This window comes from Cuculus canorus, chromosome 11, assembly GCF_017976375.1.
Source record: "Cuculus canorus isolate bCucCan1 chromosome 11, bCucCan1.pri, whole genome shotgun sequence".
Classification (NCBI taxonomy): Eukaryota; Metazoa; Chordata; class Aves; order Cuculiformes; family Cuculidae; genus Cuculus; species Cuculus canorus.
This window is the reverse complement of record NC_071411.1, coordinates 3,221,396-3,246,846: the sequence shown is the minus strand read 5'-3', so window position 1 is coordinate 3,246,846 and position 25,451 is coordinate 3,221,396. Positions and strand designations below refer to the sequence as shown.

General features: G+C 49.1%; 1 protein-coding gene and 1 long non-coding RNA gene across 2 annotated transcripts in view; both read left to right on the top strand.

Annotated features, from left to right (window-relative positions):
- Positions 1–5,736, top strand: part of POC1A (POC1 centriolar protein A) — a 37,344-nt gene extending 31,608 nt beyond the window's left edge. The window contains exon 11 of the mRNA XM_054076858.1: positions 5,422–5,736. Within this exon, the coding sequence (XP_053932833.1) occupies positions 5,422–5,520 (99 nt within the window). The 3' untranslated portion in view covers positions 5,521–5,736. The remainder of the gene's footprint in view (positions 1–5,421) is intronic.
- Positions 5,737–13,425: 7,689 nt separating this feature from the next.
- On the top strand, positions 13,426–23,285 carry LOC128853267 (uncharacterized). The gene is made up of 3 exons (XR_008451691.1): positions 13,426–16,768; positions 17,689–17,962; positions 20,394–23,285. It is a non-coding gene; the product is annotated as an uncharacterized LOC128853267 (long non-coding RNA).
- Positions 23,286–25,451: the final 2,166 nt, after the last annotated feature.

Below are 25,451 nucleotides of genomic sequence, written 5' to 3'. Positions count from 1 at the left end.
TAAACCTAGCAGAAAGAGAAATTGAGATCGATGGGGGAGGAATAAATTAGTAGATTATAGGATATAATTGGAAATGGGCCTGAAATTATAATAAAAAAACCCAACAAGCTGCCTTGAGTAACTGCATTCGGCAACCTTTTACCTTTTTTGTAGCTCTTTTTGCCACCCTTTGAAGTATTTAATTTCCCATTGGTTCTAATCTCTGTATGTTGTAGTCTGTGTTTACACCATTTTAATGCATTCCTCCAAGTTCCTGACACACTTGAAATGGTTTCATAATTCTTCATTTTCATGCCAAGGTTTTGATATTTAGCAGTGAAACAAGCCAATACCAAACAAACTTAAGCAAATGAGTCTGGAATAAGTCCTTATTCCTAGAGTAAGGAAGGAGGCTCATCAAAGAGGTGGGATGCAGGCAGGTAGCAAGGCGGTGCTGTGGAAGGTAGCTGGAGGGCACCTGCTTGCTTAGCTAAACGTTGTTTTTTCCCAGTCTTGATGGCCTGTAACAGAGAAGGGAACACAGCTCTCATAGAGCCACAGCTACCCCTCTTTTGTGCAATTAGATGTTGACCAGGATGAGCCATGATGTGCTGATTGCTAGCAAAGATCCAAGTGAAATGGAAACAGCGGCTGGAGGGGTTGGGTTGGTTGTCCTTCTGAGCCGTTTCTGCTAAAGCTCAAGTGGATGCTGTTTCCTGCGTGGGACAGATTCAAAGTAGTGTTGTGTGTTTTGTATGGCAGCTCTGAGCCTGCTGACTTCTCGTGAAAGGAGGAAACCACCCTTTCCTCAAAAACAGAACAAAAAGCTTTCATAAATAACACATAGCAGGTGTCAGGATTTTTTCCCCTTCTTGAAGAAGGGCTGGGGATGTTCCTGGTTCTCTGTTGTAAATCATTGGTTTATAATTCAGGAGTGCTGCTTGTTTAAAGAGAACACTTACGGCGTAAGCAGGACCATAAAGTTGAAGGGAAATGACAGAGTCCCAGTGATGTTTCTAGAAATGATCCATGGGTTTTCCAGGAACCTGGAATTTGTTAGCTCTGTGGGAGCTTGGGTGCGTTTCAGATGTAGTACCTTGGGTTCCTGCACTTTTTGTTCTTGTTGCAGTTCCCAGCAATGTGTTAACATGATGTAATGCACCAGAGGGGGAAACTTAAAGTTGTGATAAACTGCTTTAGGAAATTGTATGACTATGAACCTAATTTATTTTCCTAATATTTTTTTTGCCTTTGGCTATCATTTTGGGATTTATCATGCTAAACCTGATATGATGTAAAAGTAAGGAGAAAAAATACTTTAATAGAATCATAGAATTGTTTTATTGGAAAAGACCTTTGAGATGGAGTCCAACCATACCTGTCCACTACAAAAACACATCCCTGAGTGCCTCGTCTGCCCATCTTTTAAATCCCTCCAGGGATGGGGACTCCACCACCTCCCTGGGCAGCTGTGCCAGGGCCTGAGAAACCTTTTCGGTGAAGAAATTTTTTCTGATACCCAATCTGAACCTCTAGTGGTGCAACTTGAAGCCATTTCCTCTTGTGCTTTTGCTTCTTACTTGGGAGAAGAGAGCAGCACCCACCTCGCTACCACATCCTTTCAGAGTTGTAGACAGCGATGAGGTCTCCCCTCAGCCTCCTTTTCTCCAGGCTAAACAACCCCAGGTCCCTCACGCCTCTCGTAAGGCTTGTGCCCCTTTCAATTTCTGCTGACAGAGGTAATAGTAAGATGTGAGCTGGAGGCTGTCATCTCTTGCTAGCCTCATCCCGCTAACCTTATTCCACCATAGCGTGCTCTTGCCCACTTTGCCCCCAGCTCCAGGTTAAGTCCTGCTTTAGCAGAGGATCAGCCATCTGTCTAGGTCACGCTCTCTCATGGCAGAGCTCCGGCCGCTGCTCCAGAGGCTGCCTGCCTGCCTCTGCTTGCTCCGGACTCTGCTTTTCAGATTTCCTTTGGCAGCTGTAGAACTGGTTTCTCTTGGCATTCCTTTAGCACCTGGTTCCCCTTATCTGTGGTCCTCCAAAGAGGCAGGGCTGATTGCCCCTCCAGGGCTGCTGCAAAACTCTCAGCCCTGAGGCTCGCTGTTCTTAAACTGCTACTTAATCAGAGAGGGAATAACAGAGACCAAGGAGAAGATACTGATAAAGGCATCTTGGAACATCCTCACAAATCACTGTTAATTGTGTTGAGGGAATGAAAATAACATAGAGCAATAGCACAGGGGGCTTGTTGTGTAAGCGAGTTTGACTGCTGGGTGCTGCGTTTGCCCATCCTGGGGAGAATGGGAGTGAATATTCCCCAGAACTTTAGTAAATCATAGAGTTGTGGAATGGTTTGGGTTGGAAGGGATCTCAAAGCCCATTCAGTTCCACCCCTCCTATGGGCAGGGACACCTTTCCCTGGATCAGGGGCTCCAAGCCCCATCCAACCTGGCCTGGAACCCCTCCAGGGATGGGGCAGCCCCCACTGCTCTGGGCAGCCTGGGCCAGGGCCTCCCCATCCTCACAGCAAAACATTTCTTCGTATTTTTTGTTTTCTATGTAGTTTCTCGTTAATGATTCCAAAGAGAAGAGCAGGCTTTTTTTTCTAGACTAAGTCTGTGAAGATGAATGAAGACAAACGTTGCAGGAGGTGTTGGTAGAAGCGATTTAGGCTTTTCTTTTGTGTGGAGAACTCTGTATTCTGTTCCGGTGTCCATAGTAATGCTCAGTCAGTACTGTAACATCAGAAATACTCCTTAAAACAAAATAAATAGGTTGATCTTTCTTCATATTTAAGCCTAAGCTGTCATCCTTCTGCCAGTTTGAGCCAGGACCTTAATGAAATATCCAGCATTTACTTCCTAGTGTGTTATGGAGACAAGCACTGTCCTCCTGACACAACGGGAAGCCCAGATCCTGCCACAGAGAACCTGCTCGAGTGTGAACCTGGCTCCAACAAATCCTCAGTGAGCCTGGCTCACAGCATTTTCCTCCTGGGCTTTATTGTTGCTTCGTTATCATCTGAAAAGAAACGGCAAAACCATGCAGGAGTTGAATAGATGCAGTTTAATTTGCCCACCAACAAGGACTTGCTTTATAAAATAGCAGTGTGGAAATATTGCAGAACTCTGTTAGGCATGAATAAAGGAGCTTTTCTCTCCTATGTAAGTTACAGTACAGCACTAATCGCAACTGTGCAGTATCTGTGCTTCCCTTACCTCCCCAGGATGTCAGATGTCCTGTGTATTTTGGGCATCATATACTGAAGTCTAAATGGGCTGTTGTCATGGGTTCCTGCTTTGGACTTCCTGGATTTCATTTTTGACTGATACTTTTCCAATTCTAGTTTCCAAAAAATACTCACTACAAGTTTTCTGCTTATACTTACGTGCAGTTTCCATTCCAATAAACATTTTCCTTACAGCTTTTTTACAAATCCAACTCTTACTGAAATCTGCTTTACTTGCCCGTAGTCTCACGGTGGTGTGTGTAGCAGCACTTAACTGGTATTGCGGGATCGTGGTGGCAATAAATCATGAGATATCGGAACCGCAGGTAATCTGGGGCTTTGCTTCTAGCAGGGCAGCGTGACTAGAACATTAATGCATTTGATTATCTTTGTAAAAGACATTTGATGCAATGTTTCACCCCGTCTGTTCTAACCCAGTCTGGAGTTACTAGTTATCCTTTTCTAAATAGGGAAGGCAGGATCCCTACTGCTTTTCATCCTGTCTAGATGCTTGCAGGATAAGATCTATGCTCTGGTAGACATTGACCCTGCTGTGTCCTGCCTGCAGTAGTTTTACTGCTGCCCTAGGCAACAGCATGGCTGGGTGTGAAAAAGATGGAATCCGCTTTCCTTTGAATAGGCGGGAGGGCTCCTGCTGGCCCTGCGGCACCTAGAATGTTACCTGCTGGCTCCACAACTCTTCTTCTGGTTCTGTGTACTGCAGTTCTTGTGCCTCGAAGGGGTGGCAATAGAGGAGGAAAAAATTTAAGTGAAGTTGGTGCTGTAGCCCACAGGAATATTTGATGCAGAGTAGTTTCTTTCAGGTGAAGCTTTCTACAGCTGTGCTGCGTTAGGCAGCAGGAGTTGGCTCTTCCAGCTCATCGCAGGTCAGCATAGGAATAAGCTTTGTCTGCAGCGGAAATAAACTTTGAACTCTGTTTGAGGAGGAAAAAAAAAGCACATTATGAACACAAGCCTTTGACTTTGTTCATACGCAATCTTGCAAGATGGCTTTGCCAGAGTGCTCGGTGTTGTTTTTACTACATCTGTTTTCTCTTCCCCCTGCCATTCTTCTCATTCCCCACATCATTTTACAGGAGACTTTTGCTACTCTCAAGTGGCCTTAGCCAAGCTATTTCCTTTCTTTGTGCTTTCGTTTCCCCAGCTGTAAAATGGGGATAATGAGACCTGCTTTCTTTTGTCAGGCACTTAAAGATGTGCTTACGAAATGCGCTATTAAAAGGCTTTCTATCTATAACTTCTATACAAACAGCGGTTCCAAGTTTATTTGAATTACTTTATTGAAGTCCAAGGTTCTGAACATCCTTTGTTTTTAACAGAGGATGTTATTTATGCAGTAAAAACGCTCAAAATGTGAAGCTATTGATTGTTGCTGATAAGTTTATGGATATTAAAGCATTAAATCATCACCGCCTATTATCAACCGTTCCGGTGTCTTTGGAAGCTGAAAGCAGTTCTGTGTGGCGAGGTCCCTTGATTACCTCGGAGTAATCAATAAAAGGTTTTCAGCAGAAGCTTTTATTGCCACGTGGTTAAAATGTTCTTCCTGTGCATCCTGTACATGATGACTTCAGCTTGAGGAGGAAGATAAAACAGTCCTTTGTGGGGTAACTGGATTACACAAAAATATGTGGGCATTATGTTGAGGTAGATATTGTCACTTTGGGTTTCGGTTCCTCTCCACTGCCTGTTGCACTGCTGTACTCTGGGAGGGTTTTCTTGCTTGTCATCATGCCTGTCCAGCAGGTTGTGTGTTTTAATTGCAGCAAACTGATAGCGTGCAGGGAAGAGTCGGAAGCAGAGGAGCAAAATCAAAGCTAAGACTGGGCAAAATTGTTCATAACCTCATTCTCATTAGCAGAAGTGTCTCTGGTGGCTCTCCAGTGTCTGGTGGCTCATGAACAGCAAGGTTAGAACTCGTCTGTGAAAGGAAACACAATTTGAAGGCACTGAGTGCCACAACGAGTGCTCGGTGTTGTCTGCAGGAGAGCTCCATGCTTGCCAGCCTCTGTTGCTCCTCTTTGAAGTCATGTGGGGCTCTAGCCTGCTAAAATGCTGATACTGGAGTTTACAGCCCTGAAACACTGCAAAATACTTCTGTGAATTTAGCATCTTATTACCTGCTGAGAGTACAGTGCGTAGCTTGTCTTTGCGAGTAGCTCAACTGCAGCTTTCGTTTTGTTTCGCAGACTGTTTCCATCCTGGAGCAGAGGCTGACACTCACTGAAGACAAGCTGAAGGAATGTCTTGAGAATCAGCAGAAAATCATTCAGAACAAAACGAGCTGAGTTCCGGAAAGAAGACAGGAGCTGAAGGCGTTGGGAGGTTTGAGGTTGTTTGTGTTCCGAACAGACTGTGTGTGACTTGCTTTAACAATTTAGAGTGCAAGCTATTTTTCAATTGGAATGTACAGTTATTGTATCTGTAAATAAGCTTTGTTACTGTACTAAAATAAATGGAATATTTTAATCATAAGCATGGGTAACTATTGTGAACTGTTTTCCAGAGATAAAGCAGCGGGTGTGTGGTTGGAGTACTAACTAGGAAGGTTTCATCTCTCCTGCCTTTGGTCCTGCTGATTAGTTTTAAAACATTTAAGCATCTTGAAGTTGCGACGTGTCTGGCATGGGCTGCATCAGGTTTGTTGCTGAGGAGTGTGGTGGCTATAGGTGACAAGCAAAGAGCTCTCAGGGGATTTGGGGCGGTGGGAGTTCAGCTCATAAATGGATGGTGTTTGTGCAGAGGTGATTAAATCCAGTGGTGGGATTTAGAATCGGAAAATGTGTTGGGTTCAAAGAGACATTAAAGCCCATCCAGTCCCACCCCCTGCCATGGGCAGGGACATCTCCCACTGGATCAGGGGCTGCAACCTGGCCTTGAATCCCTCCAGGGATGGGGCAGCCCCACTGCTCTGGGCAGCCTGGGCCAGGGCCTCCCCACCTTCACCGGGAAGAATTTCTTCTTGTCTAATGTAAATCTCCCCCCTTCCTATTTAAAGCCATTTAACCTCCTCCCCTGTGCAATTAATGAAAAACAATTGCTTGAGGCTTGAAAAGAGGCCCTGGCAGATCGGATGCAGGGTGGATTCCAAGCAGATTTTGCTTTGTCTTCATCTGCTTTTTAAATTAAAGCTGGGTAAAAGGAGAGGGAAGACAACCAAATAGCAGAACATTTGCTCCACCGTGGAATTTCCCTCTCCTCGCACTGGACTGCCTTTAATTTTTGGTCATTTCGCAGATGTTTTCACAGTCGAATATGCTCATCACTCACACCTACGCTCTCACCCTACTCCCCTCATCGCCCCTCCTGACTCTTTCAGGGCTTTAGCAGGTGTTCAATATGTAGTTGCACAAGAATTTGGACTTCTGGGAGATCCTGTTCTCCAACACCTCTTCTGCTAACACACACTGGAGGTCTCCTTTCCTGCAGTAAACTATTACCCACATTCCTGGAGAAATGAGCTGTGGGAACCTGAGCACCTCAGCATTAATGAAACCCTCCTCACTGCTGTCTCTGACGCCTTCAAACGGGGGGAGCTGCCTCGGCCCCTACCCCTTGCTGCTCCCTCCTGCTGGCACCACCTGCCAGCCTCGTGCAGCTTCCGAGGCCCCAACGTCCAGATGTGCTGTGAGCGTTCTGGATGCTTGCCTGAGGACTGCCTGGCATCCTTATTTCACACGGGGCTTGGGAGATTGGAAAGCCAGCCTGTGGGGCTTTGGTTTGGGGTTGTTTTTTTGCACTCATTCCTCTTGCAAACTGTGTCCGCAGGAACAGCATCTCAGTAGTGTTCAGTCCTCATCTGGGTGAAGCTGTTTGCGTTCCCCTGTCATCACCAGGAAGCTTCTGGTCTCCTTCCCTGCTGGTACTTTCTACCTCTCCTTGTTGGCGTTATCACAATATTTCACTCTTTGTTTGAGAGCTTTCTCATTTCCACGCTTGTTGGGTTGATTATAAATCTGAGTTTCTCTCTGCTCTGCCACAGGCTGTTTATTTTCTGTTTCCAGGCTCCGAGTCTGACAAATCATTATTTTCTCTTCGATTACACTTAACGGAATCAATTCAGTGATATTTTTCCATGCTTTTGCTAGAAGCTTTCAGTGGTTTCGGCTGAGAGACTGACATAAAATTTCATTGAAATGAACTGATGTTGTGATGTGGGTGGGTGAGGAGGAGGGGACTCGGAGGGACGTGCGGCCAATTTGCTGTTCCTGCCCTGATCTGCTGCCACTGAAGCGATGACAAAAATGAGTTGCAAGGGCCTAATTTTTCAACTTGATCCTTAATGTTGTGGACTGGACTTTGGCGTAGGGGTGTGGAAGGGGGGGGGAAAAAGTTTAAACTGTTCCAACATTCATCATTTTCTAAGCTTTGCTTTAAAAATAGCCTTTTCTTCCTTTTAGTGTGTAGTTTCTAATGTCTCAGAGACCACAGAAGCCATTTGTATATAGTATTTTAGGGAGAACGGCTGTACAAATTACTTGGGCCCATTTGATATAGGCAATTTTTTTTTTTCAGATGTTCTGAGTGAATCCGTTTAAAAGGTTTAATTGTGCTTCTAAAACAGATGAGATGCTTGGGTGCTGAAGGGCAAGCCAGTGGGATGTAGGGAAGTTGCTTTTCTGGACTCGGCTTCTTAAAAGCACTCGTTTGATCAATACAGCACATGGTGGAGGTTACCCAGGGTGGGTGGGAGTGGGGAGGTCGGAGGAGAGCGGATCTAACAATGTCTATACAATTTAGGTGGGAAGAAAGGGAATCTGAAGGGAATTTCTTCTGACAGCACTCTTCATATCAATCATTTCCTCGTTCCAAATTTCAGCAGTTTGGTCTCTTCGTTTCCCCTCTTTTCACCCTCTCACCTGGAGAAGGATAGCAGGGATATCAGGACTTGGAATGTACCAGGACTTCCAAAGGGTGGCTGTTGCTTGAGAGACAGAAGGTGTCGAAAATACAAGATTTAAATTATAATCCTTGTGTCTAAATATTGAGCAATAACCTCAAAAACACATCCGAGGGGCCCAAACCCTATTGCTTGTCCCTAGGCTCTGTGCTTAACTCTGTCTTCTAAGCACCGTAGTTTTTGAGCATCAAGGAGAGAGTAGCCTCTGGAGCGAGTTAAATCCCCTTTTCTATTTGTATTCACGGTCTTTTCTGACTTGGGAACATCTGCAGTGACTGATTTGTGAAGCTGTTAACTCGGGGGAGCGGTGAAACAGCCGAGTGAGAAGGAGCACATGGTTTGTGCTTGGGCTGACATCACTCCTGCGCCGCCCGAGGCTATACCCTGCCTCCAAAACCTCTTGTGGTGAACTGTGTGCGTGAGGAGGCTACAAAGAGTTAAGGATTTTGTTTTGGATCTCCAAGGCAGGCTAGAAGCCAGGTTCTTAAAGTAGTTTAATTTGTTGCCATTACATTTGCCAGACATATGACCTCACTAAACTTATAGCAACAGTTCTTTGTGCGGAGATTGGCCCCTGGGGAGCCCGGCGCTGCTGCAAATGGCTTTTTTGGCTGCTATGGGTATGGAGTATGTTAAACATAACTGTGATCTGTGAAAAAGTAAGAATCTTCAAGCACTGCCCACTTTCCTTCCTGTCTGGGAGCTGGGAATTGGACGGATACCACAGCTGAGCTCATAACTGAATAGGCAAAACCATCAGAGCACTGTAGTATTGACTCTTTTGGCCAGGAAGGGAGATGGTCAGGAGCATCCTCTGCCTGCAGGGTCATCTCTGGACCTGAGTCACCAGCTAACTAGAAAATTAAACCCAACGATGATCTAAGTAGCTGGGCTAAAACTAGCCAGCCTCGTGGTGCGGATCACTTATTGCATAACGTCTTTAATGATCTGCTTTTGAACAAAATGCTTTTTGAAACACAAGTGAGTAGGAGGAGAGGGAAGCGAATCGTTTTGCAAAGATTTGTGACGCGAGAGCAGGGCTCTGCGTTTCTTCTCTTGCTTTTAGAAACGGTTGGTGTCCAAGTGCTCCTCAACTGGCATGACCTGATCAGCTGTAGTTTTGGGAAGGAAGTGTAATGGGAAAGAAGATGCTCTTGTTGATGTTTATCTGCATATTTAACCTGGATTTAGGTTGTAGTAAGCTTTATGTGCGTCTCTAAGAAAGCTGGGATCTATTTCAGCTCTGCAACAGAACTGCCGTCGCAGGCAAACGTCGCTCTTCAATCCTTGTTCTCCTTGTCAGGGGCGATGTATATAAATTGCTTCCTCTTTTGAGATACAGTTTGTGTGGATGAAGAGCTCATGAGAGATTTGAACGTAGCGTGTCAGGGAAGAGAGCTGTGGGCTTGCTTCCAGAGCACAGGTCTCTAGCATCCTTTGCTCCCTCCCTGTCTCCTTGGAGCACAGCAGCCGGCACTGCTGGGGGAGGAGTGCCGAGAGCCTTTCTGCTACTCGGCCGCAGACGTGGCCGTCACCTGAGGCTTCAGGTGGAGTTTGAAGTTAACCAGTATCACTTCTGAGCAGACATCACAGGTACATGCTCACATCGGCACATGGGGAGAGGGCGCTCTGGGGTGGTTCCTGCTGGCGGTTGAGCGTCACGAACCCCTAGGGATGTTCTGGCAGAGGGTAACTCAGCTGCTTAGCTGTGGCCGAGACGGGCCAGGTGACCGCTACTTGGGGCCATGAATTTGCCACCTGTAAGGAAGTCTTTCCCCAGTGACCAACCTTAGATTTCTTTGTGCTCACTCCAACCCTCCAGTCTTTCCTGATAATGCGATACAGTTGGAAATGCACCATTTTGTTGTCACTAAACAGGCTGAATCAGTGCTGTGACCCAGTGCCAAAAACCTGTCACTTTGGTTCTCCTTTGCTGTTTCTGCTCCCTGCAGGCATCTTCCATGCGGCTCATAACTCGCTGCTGCCTTCTGGACGCTGGTCAAGCTGAGGATATGGTGATGTTCTGCGTGGCACAATGATTTTTCTTCATATGTCTATGTGACAAAGGCCGATCCTGCTTACTCCAGGAGCTTGTGGCTGCGTGGAGCGTGTGCCGTTGGTGGTAGCTGTTCTTTCAGCTGGTGACTGAAAGGGTTAAGCCGAGTAACTGCCTGGATGTGGCTCCTTGCCTCACTTCCCTCTTCTGCCTGGAGAAGAGAGGGTTCTGAGAGACGTTATAGTGGCCTTCCAGTCCCTGAAGGAGGCGTCTGAGAAAGCCTGTAGTGACAGGATGAGTGGGAATAGCTTTAAATAGGAAGGGGAGAGATTTAGACTGGACATTAGGAAGAAATTCTACACGATGAGAGTGGTGAGGCCCAGGTTGCCCAGGGAAGCTGTGGCTGCCCCATCCCTGGAGATGTTCAAGGCCAGGTTGGATGGGGCTTGGAACAACCTGATCCAGTGGGAGGTGTCCCTGCCCATGGCAGGAGGTGGGACTGGATAGGCTTTAAGGTCCCTTCCAACCCAAACAATTTTGTGATTCTGGTGCTCTTGGCAATGTTTCCATCGTCACGTTTGCACAGCCGTGCTGAAGAGCCAACCTTTGGTGCACACGTCTCCCAGCTGGAGGGAGAACTTCCCTGCTTACCTGAAATGGGCAGATCTCATGGGTCCTCCCGGCTTGGGAGTGTGCTGGGCACCGTGGGATCCTCCCAGGAGGAGAACCTCCTTGCCTTGGGGTATAGGCTGTGGGGGTGCTGTGGGGCCTGGTTGCTTTTCCCTGCTGTGAGCCCACTGTGCCACGCGTAGACGCTGTAACAGCAAGAAAGGCTCTGCCAGCCTGTGGCTACGCTTGGTCCATATGGTGCGGCAGGTGTCTTCTGCTAACCAGAATTAACCAAGATGGTTTTTATCCTGTGAAAACCTAGGAATATCCTTTTTTTTCTTTCCTTCCCTCCTACCTTCCAGTTGCTCAGCTTCTCTGAAAGGTTGTGGTTGCCTCAGAGGATCATGTTCCTTTTGTCCTAGGGGCAGTAGATGTCACTTTCTATGTCAGTGTCTTCTGATGTAGGCCTGTGGCTGGAGAAGCTTTTTGTTGCATGTTAGGCTTGCTAGACAAGGGCTTTAGGCATCAGGAATGAAGATTTGGTGCTTGTCTTGTGGACATCAGTCGGTACAGCCAAGACAGAGGCAACTCTGCTATTGCAGAAGCTGCTGAGTGCTCTGTTTTCACACGTTAAGTGTGTGATATGTCATAGCTGAGAGCTGGTGGCCCTCATCATCTCGAGATGATGCCCCAGCAGCAGAGACCAAAACCATGCACCTGAAATGGAGAGGAGTGACTTGGGAGATGTACACCCCCTTCTTCAAGGGCTTGGTCTTTCGTATGACAATGTGGCAAAATGCTACAGGTGGTTCCGCAAATTCAGGTGGAAGAAAGGCAGGCTTTGAGCGTGCAGGTTTGTGGAGCAAGACACCTTGAGGTGACCTGTTTGAATATGGCTTGTCCCCGTGTGTGGTTGATTGCCAAATAACTTCAGTGCCTCTTCATCTTTTGCCCAAAGATCAATGTGTGTCTGCTGGGTTATTTTTTTTCATGGCTCCAGTTTGTTTCCTAAGGGAGAGATTGTTTGACCTCTGTATTTGTGTGATGTCTGTCTTTCCTTCACTCTATTATTTATGAAATCAATTGATCTTAAAAAGGAACATCAGCTGCAAAGCGTCTGGAGCAAAGTGTGCTGGGGGAGAATGCCAAGACCTGCCTGCTAGCACGACCTTCCCACCAGCCAAGCGTCTTTGCTGGAAAGGGGGGAGAGGAGCTCACCTGAGCACAAAGGGGTGGTTTGTCCAAGAAAATGCCTTGACGGCAGCCCAGGAGGTGGGAGCAAAAGCAGAAATTCTTGTCTGAATCCCTTCGGGTCACACAATGAAGCGGAGACAGGAATAAGGGTGGGCTGTGGGATGGGTCTCGTAAATTTGGCAGCCCAGGTGGGAGAGGGGAGGCGAGATCCAGGCTGTGGTGGATGCTAAAAATTCTTGAGATACCTTTAAGTGGGGCTGTGTTGGTGGCGTCGAGCAGGCTTGGTTTGCTCTGGGGGACTTTGCAGCAGTCCATGGGGCTGCTTCATCTTCATTTTAGAGGGCAGATCTGTTGCTCCTGTGCAGCACCCTGTACGAGACAGTAAAAAGCTGTCCCGTGCCCATGCCAAGACTGTCCAGGCTGTCATTTTCTAATGCCCCTGCAACAGTCCAGGCAGCCAGTGCCACATGGCTTGGTGACTTGGTTTTTCTGGTGGAAGAGAAACAACACCTCCCCTTGCCCAACACAAACTGCTGAGCGGTCTGTTCCTGATATCATGCAATGGGAAATCACCTCTGAAACCTGACCCACAGAGTTTGTGCTGATGAAATAAGCATGTGCTGCATGGGATCTGCCCTGGTTGGTCGTGTTCCACCCGTGTTGCCCAAAGTGGATTGCTCAGGTGGTGGTGTTACTTCCTTCTCTAAGACATTTGGGGTGACACCTGCACTTTCACCACTTCCCAGGGTGTTTAGGGGCATGAGGAGAAGCTGGTGCAATGGGCAGGAGAAGAAGCCAGGAGGCAAGGCTCCTGCTGCTCAGGCTGGCTACTGTGGAGCAGAAAGATTTCAGAGGTGCTTCTAATGGGGAGTCTTCAAAACTGGATGTGCTCAAGGCTTTCCCTGAGCCCGTGAGGTTGTCCTGCCAACAGGCAAACTGGCAGCTCAGTTGTCCCCGAGCTCTGTTGCTGTGTGGGGTAGCGCAGCCAGAGGGAAGCCCTGGAAGTTGGTGTGCCCGTTCCCCAGCCATGGGGAAGAATTAGTTCACTAAACAATCTCCAAGACAACAAGCTGCATATCAAAGGCAGATGATATAATTAAGCAGCGTGCTTGTGTGTCTGCGCTTCGTTGCGCAACACTCCTTTCATTGTCATTTTTGAACTCGCTTTCTGTTTCCTCAGTTGTTCTTAGCCTTCCAAAAGGCCAAATGTGGTTGAAGATGGGCAAAAAGCTTTGGTGAACAGCAAATTTGCAGAGAAGCGTCACTTCCTTCACCCTGAAACCATTACAGATTCAGCCTGGCTTTGGTCAGGGCTGTGCGGGGCTCATCGCTGCTCCCCCTGTGCTCCAGGCGCTCCCTTGGGGTTCCATCAAGGTGCAACTCCCTCTTGTTTCTGGCGAGATCTGAATCCCTTTTGTCCAGTTCTTAAAATCCTACTCTTTTTTTTTTTTTCCCCAGTATTTTTAAGTCGAGCAGGAAGCTGCTCGGTTTGTACTGTGGTGAAGCTCATGGGGATGGGAGAGGATCACCTCTTGAATGATCAAGGCTTTAGACATCAGAGCTAATTTAGCAAATGTCGGGAAGGAAAAGGATCTCTAAACCATGCACCCTGGCTTGGCAGAGCCCTGGCTGTGACGTTACCTGCTTGGGTAATGACATCCGTGTGCTTCTCCACTGGGCTTGGACGACGAAATGGCTCAATGTTAGTTGCGTCCTCATCCAAGTGATGTGGCCTTTCACCACAAGCATTGGAAGGCTGCTGTGCCCCTCAGGTGGTGAGGAAATCAAAGGGAATTCAGGCGTGGGCTTTCCTATTCCTGGAAAATTCTTGCCAATTCTTTCCCTGGACAGAACAGCAAGGGAAGAGTGACCAGATAAATTGGAGACCTCCAGAGCAGAGATGTCTCAAGCACAGCAGCTGTTCAGAACCACAGACCACTTGAACTGAACTGCCTTCCCATCACACACAGACCTTCTGCGTAGACTCTCCAGGGAATACACCTGGAGTCTTAATTCCAGAGATCTGGGCTGGAGGACCTGGCACTGGGACCAGGTGCAGCGAGGATGTTGTGTCACCTTCTGGGTGTTGAGATGTCACCTTTTGTAGGTGTGAGATGTCACCAGTGAATGTTTACCGACGTTGCCTGACGTGACGTGCAAGGACCTGCCTGTCGTTTTGGACCATCTGTTTCTCACTGAGGAAGTGTCTCTTGCTTTTCCCAATGTCTCCCTCAGCCTGGTTCTTCTCTTTGCACTCATGGTCCCCCCTGCAGGCGCTGGTCTCTCCCTCTCCCCACTATTCACCCTGAGCCTGCTCTGTAGCTTTATTCCTACCAACATACCAGTATCTTGGGTTCGATTTTCCCTGGTGGATTTGATCCCTGGGGCAGTCCCCTTCTTGTGAACTTGTTTTTCCTCATTCAGGTGGTTTTCGCTGTCTTTCTCCCCTTTGCACGGAAGACACACGCACACAGGCTGTGCTTCTGGCTTCCACTTGCTTAAGGCCTAGAGGATGGAGATCTTGTCCTGATGTGATCCCATAACACATGGAGCATACCCTGAGCACAGGGTGAAAGTGTTCATTGCCGAAGTAGCCAGGGAAATGGAAAACGCCTGCCTGACCTTATTTGAGCCCTTATGGTGGCTCTCCTCAGGACTCTGCTCAGGGAAGAAACTCCCCTGGTCTTTTCTCCTTCCCTCTAGGAATGTGCCCTTGTGCATATGTGGGTAATTCTTCCCCTGATCCCATTGTGTCCTCAGTGCAGGGAGAAGGACCGTGCCCCCATGGTGGCCTCCTACAGATGGGAAAGGCAGGTGGCACAGGGAGAAGTAATTCCAGTCAGTTTTGCCTTGCTTTTGGTGCTGGAGGGGGGATCATCCATTGCTCTCCTACTGCTGAGACTTTGGCACCACCTGTCTCTGAGGGAAAGGATGAAGATCCCAGAGGAGCGATCCCAGCAAGAACCGATCCTGTCTTTCTGTTCCCCGCCCTGCTTGGTGTTGGATGCTTTCTGGCTCCTCAGGAACAGCCCCGGCCACCACCGCGGGGTTTGGGTGGGCACAGGGTGTCCTGGGGTTTGGTAGCTCTGCTCTGGGCATGGCTGGTTCTCGCTTTGTGCTTCCTCCTTCCTGGGTGGATGATGACAGCACTCCCCAGGAAATCTCTTCCAGATAAGCAGTATTTATTTTGCAGGACTGATGCATCGTGCACTTTTCTCTCTAATTCAAGCAAACGCACACAAATAACGTTGCTTTTATCTGCCCAGGTCCAAACCGTGCTCAAAGCCTCCTCTTGCCGTGACTCACTCCTGGGCAAGCCCTGGAGAAAACAGATGTGGTGATTCACTTGCAGATCCCATCCTTTTCTCACGGCCCTGTGTGTCAGACACGCTCTGGGTACCTGAAGGAGGAGCAAGTTCCTGCAAGCAGGAGCCTTGGAAGGACATGGATCTGTTAGAGCGACTCCAGAGAAGCCATGAAGATGATCCAAGGGGTGGAGCATCTCCCATTTGAAGACAGTCTGAGAGAGTTGGGCTTGTTCAGCCTGGAGAAGAGAAAAGGAGACCTTAGAGCAGCTTCCAGCACTGAAAGGGGCTCTGGGAAAGCTGAGGAGGGGCTCTGGATCAGGGAGGGCAGCGAGAGGATGAGGGGGAAAGGTTTTGAACTGAAAGGGGGGAGATGGAGATGAGATCTTAGGAAGAAATGTTTTGCTGTGAGGGTGGGGAGGCCCTGGCCCAGGTTGCCCAGAGCAGTGGTGGCTGCCCCATCCCTGGAGGGGTTCCAGGCCAGGTTGGATGGGGCTTGGAGCCCCTGATCCAGTGGGAAGTGTCCCTGAACCATGGCAGTGGGTGGAACTGGATGGGCTTTGAGGTCCCTTCCAATCCAAACCATTCTATGAGCCTGTGATCAGCTGAGCACCTGCTCCTGCGCCTCCTGCCCCACTCCAGCATTTCCAGAGGGATCCTCCTGATTTTCAGTAGGACTCAGGTCTGCAGCCAGTTTGGGATGCTGCTTTCTATCAGCTGTATAGGTTTGGTTCTGGTGGAGGTAGTGGTGTAAATTGGGTTCTCGATGTGTTGAGTAGTTTGGAAGGAGTGGTCCATAAAAATTGTGCATCGTACCTTTTGTTGATGTCTTCTCTGCAGGCTCCTGTGAGGGTAAATTTTGTGAGCTGAAAATTCTGTGGTTTTTACAAAATGACTTTTTTTTTGTTATCCTTTTTCCGTTTTCTCCCATTTTCCCTTTCTGTCTCCTCCATTTTAATCCTTATTTTAGGAAAAATAAAACATAAAATTGAAGGAGGGAGGTGGAATCCAATTTGATGAATAATAAATAACCTTGCATTCAGAAAAGCCTCGGCTGTTTTTCCTCAAAGCAGCCGGTGCACTACGAGCTTGATTTGCTGCTATAAATATTGGCCAGGTTCTTTCAACCCTTCTGAAGGTAAATGAGAAGCAGTTGCCAGGTTTGCTTGGTGTTGCACGTCTGGGATGATGAAAGGACCAAAGAAACTGGAAGAATCTGTAATTGCGAGTGGGGTGCTCAGCCATGCGGTCTGGGAGCCCGAGCGCCGAGGTGCAGCAGGGAGGCATGCGCTTGATGTGGGATCTCCCTTCGCCACGGTTTCTACCTGCCAAACACCAGCCTGGAAGATAACTCCCGCTGGCTCCAGGATGGGAGGATGCTAAAAGCATTCCAGCCCAGATGAAGAGGCGAACCTCGGTGACGTGGCGCCAGGTGCACCTCCAGGCATTTGCTGCTCAGTGGCGACGGGCTTGGAGCGCTGACACTCCCCGCACACCCTGCGGTGATGGAGCAGTTGGACATCAGTGGGCAGGTTGGTGCTGTGATGCCTCTCCTTCCTTCTCTCCTTCCTTCTCTCCTTCCTTCTCTCCTTCCTTCTCTCCTTCCTTCTCTCCTTCCTTCTCTCCTTCCTTCTCTCCTTCCTTCTCTCCTTCCTTCTCTCCTTCCTTCTCTCCTTCCTTCTCTCCTTCCTTCTCTCCTTCCTTCTCTCCTTCCCTCTGCCTTATTTTTGCCACCTCAAGTCCCACACGTGACAGCTGAAGCTTTGTCCTCTCTGTCTTCAGTAAATCGAAGTCCTTGTTCTGCTTTCCTTCACAATCTCCTTTGGGTACAACAGAGCTTCTTCCGTGTGACATCCCGGTAACTCTTAAACTCACAGGACTTTGTCTTTGCATCTCCCTGTGCTTACGAAGCCCTTGCCACTGTTCCGCTCCAGGGCAGCCATCCTCCATCCTGCTCCCTAGAGCAGGTTAAGGTGGGATCATCCATGGTCCTTTTCAACACCGCTCAAGCCTTGCATTTGAGCTGCCCAGCGCAGGGCTTGAGCACAGGCCTGAAGGAGGAGTTAAGTATGGCCTTTGTGGATCCATCTGGGAGCATCTCCTGTTTGCAGAAGCAGCTGTGAGGGATGCCACGAGGTTAAAAGAAGAATTAGAATCATGTGTAGACCTGTCCTTCCCTGGCAGGCAAGCCGTGGTTTAATCCCTGCTTCCCCAGCATAGATAGTTTCCATCCATCATGCTTCAGAGGGTTCTTCTCTGGGAATTTATAACCTCATTTTCTATCACAATTTAAGCTTGTCCTTCAGGCTCTGTGGAAATGCCCCTGTCACCAAGACTGCTGTTCCTTCTTGAGGTGTTTCTCTACACCCTGTGGATCCAGGCAGTGCCTGCTCCACCAAGACAATGAGGGCAGCGAGACCTTTCCATTTCTTTCTGCTCTTTTACCTGACAGGTTCAAGACTGAGAGGGACGATGCGTTGGGCTGGGAGATGTCCTGCTCTTCGCTGGCAAGGACTTTTCTCTATTACCTTCTCAGCAGTCACGGGGCTGACTTGACTGGTCAAATATTGAAGAGACCAAGTCCTTGAGAACAGCTATCTGAAGAACGAGAAGCAGTTGAGGATGTTTGTCCCTTAGCTCACCTAAGGATTATTAATGACTTTTCAGTGGAGCCAATTAAGCAGGTGCATTGATGATGACAGAGCAAGAGCTGCATTGCTACCAAGGTAAATGTCAAGTTGTCTCCGTTGGTGCTACCTCACGGTCTCAAGCAGCCGTGAAACACCTGTCCCTGGTCTGAGATGGTTTTACTGTTGCTGGTGGGGTTTTTTTGTTAGCAACTTGGCTGAGGGGGCTTCTCCAGCAGCACTGCCTTGGGGGAGCCTGGCCGTGGTCCCTGCCTGTGCCCAGCCGCGCCGCAGTTGGCCCCGGTAACATACAGCTATTTCCATGGCAACGGCATGTGCGCAGCTGTAATAAAGTCAGATTACAACTGTTTTCCTGTGTGTGCAGGCAGGAAAGGAGTTTTCTGAGGTAAGAGCTCAAAGGACTTGCAGAGGAAGGTTTTGGCTGGGGAAAGGCAGACTTTCCCGTGGTTAGGGAGGCCGTTGGTACAGTGCTACAAATGCTAACAAAGATTAAATGAGTTTTCTGGGATGTTTTTCTGCTCTGCCAAGCAGATTTTGTACGCTCTTGTATTAGAAGCTAAATTTAAAGGGTGATTGTCCAGAAGGGGCTATGGAACAGGTCTCTGAAACCTCTACCTGTCCCACAGGGCAATAACGTGTATTTTCTTAGAAGTGGCTTTAAAGGTTGCTGTGGGATCCAGTTGCAGCTCGGAGTCTGCTGCTGGGATGGCTGTTTGTCACGGGCCAAACGCCAACAGCCAGGCTGTGCGGAGAGCTCACACGGAGCCCTTGAATTTGATCTCCTAGGAGCAAGAGCCCGGCGTGTTTTGGTTTGGCCAGTGATGAAGATGAGACCATGCTTGTTCTCCTGCCACAGCCAGTCCTGTTAGCTCTCAGCAGGGTTACCAGCATCCTTTGGGTGGACCTGGGAGGAAAATGGAAAGGTTCATTTGTTCTGAAACCCTGGTCCATCCTGCTCTTCTGTTGTCTCTCTGTTGGGGTAATCACGGTGCCACCCTCTCTCATGGTAGGTGACCTAAGGATTCTTGGGCCAAAGGACTCGCATGATCCCCATCCTCCCTTCAGCACACCTGCTAACCTCCCACGGGGTTAGGTGGGAGCGATGAAGCCCACAGCAGGTGTTATAGGGCAGGGGCTGCAGCTGCTGCTGGGTTCTACGTGGTTTGGCAGATGCATCCTGACATTATCTCCTCTTCTGGAACACGTGTTGTAGTCTAAGGGTGGCCATTTGGTATCTCTGGAAGCTTCTTCTAAATGAGGCCACGATGGGACTGTTGGTGGTGGCTATGGGTGGGATTGTTGGTGGTCGCTCTGCAGCTCTGTCAGCACGGTGGTTGAGTTCGCGGGCATCCAGAACCACGAGTCCTTTGACACCAGCGCGGCAGTTCCAGCACTTTGTTTAAAAGCAGGAACCCTTTTAATGTGGTCAGACCTGGCTTTCCTCGTCCAGTTCAATTACAACCGGTGAAGGGAGGTTCCTGGGGCGAGGGGTTAGGAGCGTTGGTCTTGTGGCCGTCAAGATTTAGGATCTACATGGGGTTTGGAGGACCGGGCATCTGAGCTGTGCTGAAGTGGGAGGGGGGGGTGCTGTGGTGGGGAGGACACCGAGGGAACTTGCTGCTTTCTGAGAACACCAGATGCACCTCTGTGGGGTTTCTTTGGTCTCCCCTGGCTCAGTCTCATGGGTTAACATCAAAAGAGGCTGCCAGTGGAAACAAATAGAGACTGAGGTAACAACTCGTCATGGGAGAGCCCCAGGAGCCCTGACTGAGGGAAACCCGCCTGCCTGGCTCCAATTGGGCTGGCAAAGCCGGCTCTTCCCAGCGCTAAATTTGTGGCTATGCTAACTCTTCCCTGGGCCATGTAATTACTGCCGGTGGATGGGACTGTTGGGAACCACCCGAGGTGGCTACTCTACGGCAGAAATTAGGGCAAGTGCCAATGGGGTATTGCAGCCCAAGGAAGCTGGGGAAGGTTTGGGTGTGGGCTAAAAAAGGTCAGGCCTCGGGTACTGTCAAATGTCACGGAGGTTCAGGACCAAAGCCACCCTGTGGTTTACTATATTTCCCGCTCCGTCCCTGCTACCACTGCTCCTGCATCCCCCGTGAGGCTTCTGTGAGCGGCGTGTGTTTGGGAGGTGTCACCTGGGTAGCACCCACCGACTCACCTGGTGGGTGTGAAAACCAGCAGCCAGCTTTAGCTCCAGCCCTGCCGGAGGGATCTCAGCAGTTTCAAAGCATCCTCTTGGCTCACTTTCAGCAGTCTTTTGCTCGAGTATCAAATTCCTCCAAAGGAAGTGTAATATTCATGAGGGAGACATGTTAATTAGCAAGCCGTCTGCTCCCTGCTTTGGCATGTGAGTAGGTGGTGTTACCTCTGGAATTGGGTTGAAATCCGTTCCGTGTTTAGGTGCATTTGATTTGCAAGAGCTTGGAGGCCCCTTAAAGAGCACCTCTGAAGCATGTTTGGCTACACGCAACCTTGACAATTATGTGTTTTGTCTCTGTAGGTTCAGGTCATGCAAGGAGGCCTCATTCCCAAGCTGATGTCCCCTGGCCATCTGAATAAACTGTGGACAGCTGACCATCAGCAGTCGGAACAGATCCCGTCAGGAGCGAGTGCATCCTCTCTTGCTGGCAGAGCATCTGCACAGTGATCCATGATTACCTCAGACTTTGTCATGATGGAAAGTTTCTCAGGGGAAGCTTATTCTGAACTTGCGCTTTCTCTTTGTTTGGTTGGAAGTCCAGTGGACAAATTCCAGTCATGAGGCTTTGCCACGGCTGATCACGTGGCTTCGCTGCTGTTCTCAGCCTGGTGAAACATTACTGCTTCCATTAGCTTCTCTCTTTTCGATCTCCAGCTAAATCATAGATTCATAGAATGTCCTGAGTTGGAAGGGCCACACAAGGGTCATCAATTCCAACTCCTGTCTCCCTGCACAGGGCAACCCCAACATTCACACCGTGTGTCTGAGGGTGCTGGCCAAACGCTTCTTGAATATCATCAGGCTTGGTGCCACGATGGCTCATGTTCTGCTGCTCCACCAGCCTCTAAGTGAAGAACCTTTTCCCAGCATCCAGCCTAACCCTCCCGTGGTGCATCTTCCTGCCATTCCCTCAGATCCTGTCACTGGCCACCAGAGAGAAGAGATCAGTGCCTGCTCCTCCTCCCCTTGTGAGGAAGCAGTAAACTGCAATGAGGTCTCCCCTCAGTCTCCTCTTCTCCAGGCTGAACAGACCACGTGAATTTAGCTGCTCCTCATACGTCTTCCCCTCTTAACCCTTCAACAACTTAGTGGTTCTAACACTTGGAAGATATAAGCCCACGGGATATGTTTCAGCCCCCTATTGGAACACAAAAGTGAACATAAAAAAGTACAAGCACCATCAAACCCATTTGATTTAAAATCACTTCTTGGCTACTTCCACCACCGATACGGTTCCAGTGCTAGCGTAGAGTCTTCAATATCAGTAAACTCTGGCAACTTCTCTAGTGCATGAGGAGCCAGGATCTCTGGAATCCAGCTTCTTTCCTGAATCTTCTCAAGAAGTTTCCTCCTCCTGATAAATTCTAGGAGTGAAAATGTAGAGAGAGTGAAGATGCTAAAAAGGCTACGGATCTTGTTCGTGTTGCAGTTGAGAAATGAAAGCTTCTTCCCTTTTGTAAATGATTTTCAATGCTTTCAACATTTTCTTTTTGTTTTGTCACTGGGAAAAATGAAAAGAAAAAAAGGGGAAGAAGTAGTGAAAAGGGCAAATGTTTAATTTTCTGGTTCATCCTTTAAGAACTTTGAAGAGTAAAGAAGTGGCTCATGTTAATTTCTGGAGAAAGGAAGAGAAATTCCACTTTCTGCATGTGATTCTCCCCTTCCTCCCTACCACTTGAAATAATTCATCCTGCCTTAAATTAAAAGGTTTGATTTGGAAACTGGGGCAGAAGGTGAGCGTTTGTGGGTGTGTTGGCAAGGGCATCCTGAGTGGATAGAAGCTTTTGGAAGGGCAGCGCGCAGCCCCAGCGCTGCAGGAGGAGCTATACTGGGACTCTTTTTGGGTGAAACCATGGCGGGTGCTGCTGGGGTGGATGATGAGGTGAAGACACCAGCCCAGAAAATAAATACTTCCAATCTTTAAATACTTCCAACATAGGAGCTCAGCCCCCATTCTTGTTAATTCGGGAGCTATTCCCAGCCGCTCCCTCTGGGTCTGCAGGATCGCCCTTTCCCAGGTCAGCAGCCTGGATGCCCATTATTCCGCAGGATGGCTCCTTGCCTTCTCTGCCTGGGTGTTTCGCTGGGCGTCAAAGGGACTGGAGGAAAAACCCAGCTGCAACGCAGGGTGTATGCCTTCCTTTCCCATCAGTGACCCTCTGGAAGACCATCATCACTAATGCCACCTTGCTCTCATTTAGATGAAGGTTTCTGCCTCCACATGCTCTGGACCGTGCAGGTCTCCACCGCTGCGTTGACCTCAGGGCAGATGGATGCTTTGCTGAGCCCATGGACTCCTGGTTATCTGCAGCACAAGGGTGCTCCCAAACCATGTTCAACAAGAGAGATTGAGTTCTGAGTGAGTTCTTTCCTTCCTGCCTTTTCTGAGCCTTTTCCCACCAGTGTCACCCAGCTCACCAAACATCAACCCTCTGGGGCTACGTCTTTACAGCATCTTACTTGAGGCAAAAGAGACAGGCACACTCGGACACTCTCCCTGAGGTGCCGACCAACTCCAAACAGTGAGGCATCAACTGCTGATGTCTTTGGAAGCGAATCCTGCAGTAGGGGACGGCTGTTGTGCCTGCTTTCCCCAGCTGATGATGCTGGAGAGGAGAAGGCATGTCAGGAGAGAATGACTTCATGACCCACTCCGGGAACTGGTCACCCCCTCCTCGCAGCAAGGGCTGCTGGAAGGAAGCCCAGGCGAAGCGCTGCCAAGGATGTCTTCATCCTCATACCCCGTTACAGGCAGTGTTTGCAAATGCTGAGACGGTGCTGCTCAGTGAGCAGCCAGCCAGCTTGGCTGATAACGTAGCTTTTGGTGGCTCTGCTCAAAGCCGAGAGCCTCACAGCATGTTCTGGCTCGGGGGTGACACCAGTGTGTTTGGGTGGCTCCATGGGAGTGGGAGAGGTGAAAGGAGAAAGCTGGGTCTTTGGCTATTTTTCTCAAATTTAATGAACTCTGCCTGAACGATGAACCTGGTGTGGCTGTTTCTGGACCCCACAGCCCTGCAAGGTGAGGATTTCCCTGTTTTCAGATGTAATGATGTTCTCCAGCTGCACCTGAAGCACAAGAAGGGATCTTTTAATGCAGTTCAGCTCCCCTGGGCTGAATTAATTACTGGCAAAATGAACCCAGGCCTCAGCGTGCTGCGAGATATCCCTGCAACTCACAATCACAACCAAAGAGCTTTAGGGCTGCATGTGGCCAGAACCCATCTGCTATGTGTGGGGCAGAGAAGGACCCCCATCCCACCCACCCACCTGCTTTGGCGAGGGTGAGAAACAGCTTCATCAAAAAGCATCTCCACAGGAGTGCCAAAATCGCTTTGAAATGATCTGTTTTGCCTTGGGAAGGGGAAGAAATGCAGAATCATTGAATGGATGGGTCCTATAAGCTGTTTCACATGAAGCACCAAAGGGTGGAGGCAATCAAGTAATTAATTTCGCTTGCCCCTTTTAGAGGGTCGTGGCCAGAGCTCTGGGTGGGGCTGTGGAAGCCTCTCTCGCTTTGATCCAAACCAGTGTGAGTATCCGTGCCGGCTGTCCAGAGACCTGGGGTCACATTAGCATCCCATAGTGCCAGAGCCTGGGACGAGAGATGGCTTCTCTGTGAAGCCTGGACTGATAAACTGTAAAAATAGTAATTAAAAACTAAATAAAAAGCAAGACCGCCTCCTCTCTGCTCCTCTGATGGGGAAGATGTGGCAAAGCCTTTGCTGCATTTGGATTAGTGCTTTAAGAACGGGGATGATTTCTTGCAGCCTTTCTTCAAGGTAAGGAACCCATTTCAATCCTGTGGTTAATTATAATAAATAATTATGGGATTTAGTTTCCTCATGCCCAGGGTGACCAAGTGATGTCAAGTACAAGACAAAGCAATTAGGGGAAGTGGTCCTTATGTTCAGTTCCTTCACTGCTGAGGGATGCGGTCGTACCTTGGACCTCTGCCTGATGAAGGTGCTCTCAGAGGTGTCAAGGTTCATGCCAGCCATCTCCAGCCAGCTGAGCATCTCGAGCAAGAGATAACACAGCAGCAGCAGCAGCCAGAGCTCTCCGGGAGCTCTGGAAGCTCCGGTACTGGTGAGGAGCTGTTGGATCTTGCTGTGTAATGAAATGCTGCCACACCTGTGCAAATTTCCCTGTAACCTGGGGCTTGGGTGGGAACGTGTTGGATCATTAAATCAAGCTACTGAAGAGCTAGTTGAAGAGGGAAGACGTGAAATCAGGTGTGTGAAATGGCAATCGTGTCTAGACAATCCCCTGAGCATCTGTCTGCCTTGAAATAAAGCTGCTGTTTGCAGTGAGTCTGGTTCTGGGCTTGTGCCCCTGGAGGGGACAGGCAGAACTTGCTTTGCGTGGAAAGCCCAGCTAAGCCTCTGCTCTGTCTTTGCAGAGCAGTTGGGGCTTGCCTGAAAAGGCCAGGATGTCACCTTGCATTCAGGAGCCAGCCAGCGAGTTCAGGTTGGTGGTGCCTGTTAGGTGTCCCTTACATCCTATCCTAGGAGAGCCATGAGAATCTGGGACACAGACCCCAGGTGCTGGTCTTGAGGCGGAATAGATCCTGCTTTGCGGAGATGCTCGTGCTGCTTTTAGAAAGGCTCTGCTTTAACTCCTCTGCGTTTGTGCTTTAGCTTGCTCGCCTCCTTCCCCTGGACTGAGATCCTAAGGAACTCGGAAGGGAGCTAGGTGGGAGGAAAAGCCTTTTAGCTTGAAAGGAGCCACAGGGTGAACTGACACATGCCCTGGCCTCGTGCATTCAGGAGCTTCCTTAGCACGTTGCTGCACGCAGGTTAGAAGGTTGCTCTGAGCAGCTCGCTGCCCCTGTGCATCCCTGGGAGGGTTCTGTGTTGCTCCCTCGCCTTCCGTTCCCAGGGTGTGAAATAACTCCTGAGAGCCAGAAACGTGTGCTGAGGTCTGATAATGCAACATCTTTTCCTTTGGTAGTCAAAACTGCAGGGTAGCAAGTTAATTGGAGGGGTGATTTCACACCACCTATTCATCCTACAGCTCCTCCATGGAGGAGCGTACCTTGGGGCAAAGGGATGGATCAGATCCGAGGAGCCAATTTTCTCTTGGAGGCTTGTGCAGAGCAGGTCCAACCACAGCTCCCAGGGTTGGTGTCTGCTCCTTGCTAGGCTGCATCAGTACAGGGGCTGCTGGAGCATCCAGGTTTTGGCTGGCAGAAGCAGTCAGGCAGGCTGTTGGTGCCATAAAGGCTGCAGGATCCTGCTGCCAGACCAGCTCAGCTGCTTCCTTCAGAGGAGCTGTCTGCTCTGGTGCAGAGCAGGGCCAGAGGCTATGCATGGTGAGAAAAAGCAGAATGGGTTCAAAAGTGGATGTTTAGGGAGTGAT